This window comes from Gorilla gorilla, chromosome 16 (assembly GCF_029281585.2).
Source record: "Gorilla gorilla gorilla isolate KB3781 chromosome 16, NHGRI_mGorGor1-v2.1_pri, whole genome shotgun sequence".
NCBI lineage: Eukaryota > Metazoa > Chordata > Mammalia > Primates > Hominidae > Gorilla > Gorilla gorilla.
Window position 1 is genome coordinate 50,445,427 of NC_073240.2, and position 7,252 is coordinate 50,452,678.

The 7,252-nt window shown below is 39.8% G+C and overlaps 1 protein-coding gene across 6 annotated transcripts in view; it reads left to right on the forward strand.

Moving 5' to 3' along the window:
- DTWD1 (DTW domain containing 1) overlaps positions 1-6,759 on the forward strand; it is a 33,641-nt gene extending 26,882 nt beyond the window's left edge. For 4 of the 6 annotated variants that reach the window (XM_063698991.1, XM_063698992.1, XM_063698993.1 and 1 more), the window contains exon 6: positions 6,189-6,759. In XM_063698991.1, the coding sequence (XP_063555061.1) occupies positions 6,189-6,338 (150 nt within the window). In that variant the 3' untranslated portion in view covers positions 6,339-6,759. Of the gene's footprint in view, positions 1-4,147; positions 4,245-6,188 lie in introns of all 6 variants that reach the window. The other 2 variants (XM_063698995.1, XM_063698994.1) reach the window with 1 other exon arrangement.
- Positions 6,760-7,252: the final 493 nt, after the last annotated feature.

Below are 7,252 nucleotides of genomic sequence, written 5' to 3' on the forward strand. Positions count from 1 at the left end.
AAAGGAGGGGAGAAAATCCAAAGGAAATAGACAACTGGAGAATAATGGCAACAAAAAAAAAAACTGTCTTCAAAATAAGAGTATATTGTATTCACAAAACAAGAATAGGAGAGTGTGAAAAAGAACAAGCAATAAAAAAAGAGATCTCTGAAATTTAAAAAGTGATTGCTGAAATAAAAATTAAATATAAGAGTTGAAGATAAAATATAGCATAAGAATAGAAAATTCTGAATTCCAAATACCTAAGGCCAATCTTAGTTAAAAGTTGTAAATGCAACCATAGGCTACATGTTCCATTGTATTTAATTAAAAACCTTAAGGGGAAAGGCAATAGAGCTTGTAACAGCTATTACCCTTGGTTGTAAAGGAGAAGGTTGGAGATTATTTGTATACCCACTACTTAAGTTTACAAAAAATAATGAGCATTAGGTAGATGGAATGAAAGTCTATTCATACACTGTATATTAAGCTCTATATACACTGCATATCATCATCATGATATTGAGTTTCTAGCTGGATTGCAGAGATGAGCCAAAGCGCTTCTCCCCAAATTATTATTTATTCATTTTTGAGACAGAGTCTCACTCTTGTCTCCCAGGCTGGAGTGCAGTGGTGCGATCTCAGCTCACTACAACCTCCACCTCCCAAGTTCAAGCAATTCTCATGCCTTAGCCCCCCAAGTAGCTGGGATCACAGGCATGTGCCACCACACCCCGCTAATTTTTGTATTTTTAGTAGAGATGGAGTTTTGTCATGTTTGGCCAGCCTTATCTCAAACTCCTGACCTCAAGTGATCCTGCCTTTGCTTCCCAAAGTGCTGGGATTAACAGGCCTGAGCCACAACACCCAGCCTGAATTATTTTTAATTATGACATTTTTTGTATTCCCTTGAGGCACTGACAACTATAGTCTTATTTTATATGTTATAGTGAATCATATTTATCTCATTATATATTACAGAATATTTTGTTTGATGGAGAAAATTCACTGACCTGTGCTGTAATGTTTATACCAGCAATTAGCTGATTAATTTACTATGACCTCACTCTTTATTCAGCAGTTCTGCCACTATTACTAGCTAATCCAACAACGAGGCCTTATTTTGGCTTTCTTTCGAAAGGTCATTTCTGACCCCAGCTTGAAGTTTGTTTATTTTCACTTGAAGAGATCTCTCAGAAAGTCAAAGAAAATAGGAGGAAAAAAACTTAAGATTAAGGGCCAATCTAAGAGGTCCTTCATTTGAATAATAGGAGTAACAGAATGGGAAAGGCGTGGAAGAAAATTTGTGATTTCTAAAATTGAGGACATTAAGTCATTAGAGTAAAAAAAAGATGTACATTAAGGCTTATCAAGGAATTTCAGAACACTATGGATAGAAAATACTAAAAGATTTCAAACAGAAGAAATAGGTCGTATATCGACCAATAATCAGGATATTAAAGGACTTCTTAACAACATTGGAAACTAGAAGACATGAGGTGATGCCTTTAGAACTTTAAGTGAAAATAGTTTTCTATTTGGATTCTATTTTTAGTCATGCAATTAATCAAGTATGAATATAGTATAAAGACACAGAAGGTCTCAAAGGTATTACCTCCCATATATTCTTGAGATAAAGATGCTTAGGAGAATACTGAAGATGTTTTCCAGTAAAATGGAGAAGGAAACCAAAAACCAAAAAAAGAGAGCATTAAGAAGTCAGCAGGCCAGGCGCGGTGGCTCACGCCTGTAATCCCAGCACTTTAGGAGGCCAAGGCAGGTGGATCGCCTGAGGTCTGGAGTTTAAGACCAGCCTGGCTAACATGGCGAAACTCTGTCTCTACTAAAAATACAAAAAGTAGTCGGGTGTGATGGCATGTGTCTGTAATCCCAGCTACTGGGGAGGCTGAAGCAGGAGAATCACTTAGAACCTGGGAGGCAGAAGTTGTAGTGAGCCGAGATGGTGCCATTGCACTCCAGCCTGGGTGACAGAGTGAGACTCCGTCTCAAAAAAAATAAATAAAAAAATAAAAAGTCAGCAAAGGGAAGTTTCAGGGTTTCAGGATTCATTCATCCATTCTAAAAAATTTTGAGTGCATACTATGTGTCAAATTATTGTCTAGGTGATGGCTATAGCATGCCAAGGTAGTAAGCGCTAAGAAGAAAATAAAGCAGAGTAAGGAACTGATAGTGACTGGTGCAGGAAAGGGGTGCCAGTTTAAATAGCATGGTCAGATGGAAAAGCCTGTGATAAGGTAAAATTGAGCAGAGACCTAAATGAAAGGAGAGAGAGTGAGCCATGTAGATAATTAAGTGAATAATGTTTTAATTATAGGGAACAATATGTGTGTGTATATATATACACACAAAGGTACTGAGGCAGCAGTATACTTGGCATGTTTGAGGAATAACAAGGACACTAGTTTGGAACAGTGTGTGGGAGGGAAAAAATGATAGAAGATGACATCATAGGGAGTAATAGTGGTGTGGAGCCATGGTAAGATGTTAAGATTTTACTCTGAGTGATGAGATAGGAAGCCATCAGAGAATTTAAGCAAATGAGTGACAAGATCTGACTTATATTTTTAAAGGATTATTTGGCTTCTTTATGAAAAACAGACTGCAAGAGAGTAAGAAATAAAATAGGAAGATCAATTAGAATGCTGTTTCAATAGTCCATTTGAGAGATGATATTTGCCTGGACAAGGGTTGTGATCATGGGTGAGTGGTACAGAATGACAAGATCCTGCATATATTTTTAAGGTAGAGCCAGTATTTGCAGATAGTTTAGACATTGTGGTAGATATGAAAATGTGCTGCCTATATCCCCCTTCTAGGAAGGACTTGCTAATTAGCTGCAGGGAGTGTGAAGAACAGAAATCCACCAGTATCAGCACTTCATCTGCAACAGCTATAGAAAAAGCTTCACCTGAGGTTACCCTCATCTTAGATCTCAGGGCAGCCCTCAGTGGAGATGTAAGGCCTTGCTACTTCAGCCTCATTTATTACACTGTCAGGCAAAACCTTCCTCAGAGCTCCCTCTATTACAACTTAATTTCTTCTTCTGCCCAATCCTGCTTCCTCCCCTTCCCCTGAAAGGTGACACTTTCTAATAAACATCTTACACCCCAAACTCCATCTCAGCATTCCTCTTTAGAGGACTCGACCTGTGGTAATTGTTAGTAGGAGTGATCTGAGCTGCCAATGAGAATCCCATCACATGTGGCACATGGAACAAAAGCCCATGGCTCAAGGTGGTAACTTTTATTAGTGGTAAAATGAGAAGATTTACCCACGGAAGAGAATGTGCCAGCAAGTGCAGTATATCAGGTATTTGAGACTCATGAAGGAAATAGTAAATTTAAGAATAACAGAATTGAATGGCCAAGTGCCACTAATGCTCTATAGAAAGAGGGCTTCTTTGGTTGCATACAAATCTCATCTAGAGTTTAATAGTCCAAGTAGCCAAACTGGTATTTGTCCTTAAGAATAAATACTGGAAGATCAAGCACAGAAAGTCTAGAATAGAGGCATGTGGATGGACATACTTGTGTCAAGTATGTACATGAACTGTGAAGGTCTCTGTATTACGTGCAGTGCCCATCAGAGAGCATTCAGTACTGAAGAGTCTCTAAACAATAAAGCAAACTAAACACATTGCCTAGTTGACGTCATCCATCCTGCTTCAGTTATTCTCCACCCAGTGCTAGCACAGTGGGCACATGAATGGAATGTCCACTGTGGAAAGGATGAAGACTAAGCATAGGGTTCAGTAGCTTGAGTTTCAACTTACCAAGGCTGCCTTAGCTGCTGCTGCTGTTGAATGTCCAATCTACAAGCAACACAGACAATACTGCACCCCTGATATAATACCATTCTTCAATATCAAGTTGGTTACATTGGGCCCCTTCCATCCTGGAAGGACCAGCATTTCCTTGTCATAGAAATAGACACAATTTCCAGATAGGAGTTTGCTTTTCCTGTTTGCAGAGCCTCAGTCAGTATCACCATTTGAGTTTACTTAGTATTGTATTGACCAGCATGCAATCTCACATTATATCATATCAGATCGGGAAACCTATTTTATGGAAAAGCAAGCGCAGGAGTGGACCCATATCCACAGGATCCACTAATAATATCACTTTTTTCACCACTTGGAATCTGTCAGCTTGATAGAACATTGGAACAACCTGCTGAAGGTACAGCTGAACACCAGCTCATAGGCAAATTCTACAAGGATAGGATGCCGTACTCCAAGATACACAGTATGTATTGGATCAATTATCCTTATATAGCATGTGCCCCAATATGAAGAATAGATGGGTCTTGGAACCCATTTATTCCTAGGGGTAGATGCAAAGAGAGTGGAAGAAGAGGTGCCTCCCCTCCATGCCATCACTTTTAATGACCCATATGGTACTTTGCACCTCTTCATAACTCTGAACTCTGCAGTGAGAGGTCTTGGTCCCACAAGGGGACACACTTGCCGAGAGATATATAAAAAATCTCACTGAAAAACATAAGCTGCAGCAGCTACCTGGATACTTTCGGTTCCTTGTGTCTGTCTAGGGAGCAGCAGCCAATAAAAGGAGTCAAGATCAGTTGACCCTAATCAAGAGGAGATTGGAATCCTGGTTACACAATCTGGGCAGAAGTAATAAATGTGGTGCCCAAGTGATAAACCTACCAAATTGAGACTAATGTGTAGGTGTGGCAACCCATCCTCAAAAGGGCATGATGGCCTGGAACTCAGGCCTCTCAAGGAATGTGGGTCTGAGTTATACCAGATAAACCACCAGGAGCAGCAGAGGTGGTAGCAGAGGCTGAGGGAAATCTAGAATTGATAGTGGAGGTTGAGGGGATGTGACAAGTATTGATGGCATTCCTGAGCCTGACTGAAGCAGCAGGCACTGTAGTTGGGTCTGTTTACTTCCATCTTCTATTGCATTCCCAAGCCCCACTGCAGCAGCAAGCACTGTAATTTGTCCCACTAATCTCCATCTTCTAAATTTCTGAGGGGTCAAGAAAAGAGGTCTCTTGATTCCTTTAGGAACTGCTCCCTAAACATACAGGGAGACATAGATCTATGTGGAGCAAAGGGTGGATTGTAATAAGCAAAGAGATACACTGCCTGATTCACTTTAAGAAAGGACTGACCTCCCAGTTGCAAGGAATGAGGTCAGCAGCCTCCAACTGTCAGCTTCAGAGTCTGCTTCAACTGCAGAAGGACACTGTGCTTGAGGTCATACCCTTCCCATGTCTGGTGACTGAAGTCCAGCTGAATGTAGCTGCCAAAGTTACCTTAATGCCCATGGGAAGCAAAAAATCAAAGAGTTTAAACAGAATTTTGAGAAATCCCAAATCAGTTTTTTTTCAGCATATGACATTTTGGAGTAGTTTGTTATTCAGCAATAGATAACAGAAATTGGTATCAGGAGTGGGGTGTTACCATAACAAAAGGTTAAACGTTACATGGTAAAAAGGACTTTGCCTTTGTCATTAAGTTAAGCACTTTGAAATGTAGAGATTATCCTGAATTATCTAGGTAGGCTCAATATAAGCATGAGTCCTTAAAAGGGGAAGACGGATACATGAGAGGATGTCAGAATGATGTGAAATGAGAAGGACTTAACCTGCTATTGATGGCTTTACAGGTGAGTGATAGGAACCACAAGCCCCAAGCAGCCTCTGGAAGCTGGAAAAAGCAAAGAAACAGATTCTTTCCAGAGTGTCCAGAAAGGAATGCAGTTCGGCTAACAACTCGATTTTAGATCAGTGAGATTTTTGTGTTGGACTTCTACAGAACTATATAAGAATAAATTGTGTTGCTTAAGCACACTATAATACATGTGGCAAGAAGCTGCCAGCTAAGCCTTGAAGAATAGTGAACAAACTCTTACTGGAGGATGGGAAGGCAGTAAATAAATTATTGAATTATTGAAATAAATGGAGGATTGAGTTATGCATTGACAGAATGCTTAGCAATTATTTTGCTTGTCTTAATGTGGAACAGAAAATGAAACTTAATAGCTTATAGATGTCTTAAGGAGATTTCCAGGTGAATGTTGAAAGTACTGATTAACTTATTATGGCTGCTTCTCATAATGTACAGGAAGACATTTACTGAGTGAACTAAAGAAGGAACTGTTCAATTTGAAAGCAGAATTTAGAGGAAATTTTCCAACCTAGTACTTGTCATTTTTTTATAGAAAAGGAAAAATAAATGGAAGATGGAGCCAAAATCCCAGAGGGAGGAGCCAAGAAGCAAGGAGAGCAATGGATTAGGAAACCACTACCAGAGGGATGAACTGAACCACAATCAAGGAATAGCCTCTTCCTTTGGTGTAGGGGGACCCTGAAAAGAATTTAGTTTTATGCTTCCTGTTTCCTTGTCTCCTTTTTTGAGTGATAGTCTCTGTGTGGTGTTCCTATCCTAGAAAACCTTAACTGGGACAAGCTACTCTCAAGCATCTTCACTTGAGAAACAGTAACTGAGGAAGTTTATTATATCTGGACATGGTTTAGATGATAAGATTCTGAACTTAAACTTATGCCATAATGGAGTGAGACTCTTAGGGTACAGAGTAAGTACATTTTTGCATGTTAGTGAGACAAGAACTGTGGCCGGGGGCAGACTGTGATAGTTTTTGAAAATGTCCCTCAAACAATTCCTTCCCTTCCTTGGACTCCTCTCTTCAGAGGGTAGAGTCCATTTCCTTTTCCTTTTAATCTGGATTGGCCTTCTAACTCACTTTGACCAATAAAATGTGGTAAAAGTAAGGTCTGGCAGTTTTCACTTTCACTCTCCTGAACCTTCGTATTAGAATTCCAGGATATCCTTCTAGAGATATCCATATCTCTAGGGACATGGTGAGTCCCTAGAGACACCACATGGAAAGGCCACCTAGGGAAGAACTGAGATGCCCCAGTCAATAGCACTGCCTTAGTCAGTTTGGGCTAGTATAACAGAAATATCATAGATTGAGTGACTTTTTTTTCTTTAAAAAAATGAGATTGTGGAACCTGAAAATACAGTGTAGTAAGAGTGGAGAGAAAGGCCACCTAAGGAAGAACTGAGACGTCCCAGTCAATAGCACTGCCTTAGTCAGTTGGAGCTACTGTAACAAAAAATATCATAGATTGAGTGACTTAAACAACAGAAATTTATATCTTACATTTCTGGAGACTAAAAATATGGAAATCCAAGATCAGAGTTTCAGCATGGTTGGGTGTTTAGTGGGCGCTCCCTTCCTGGTTTGCAGACAGCCATCTT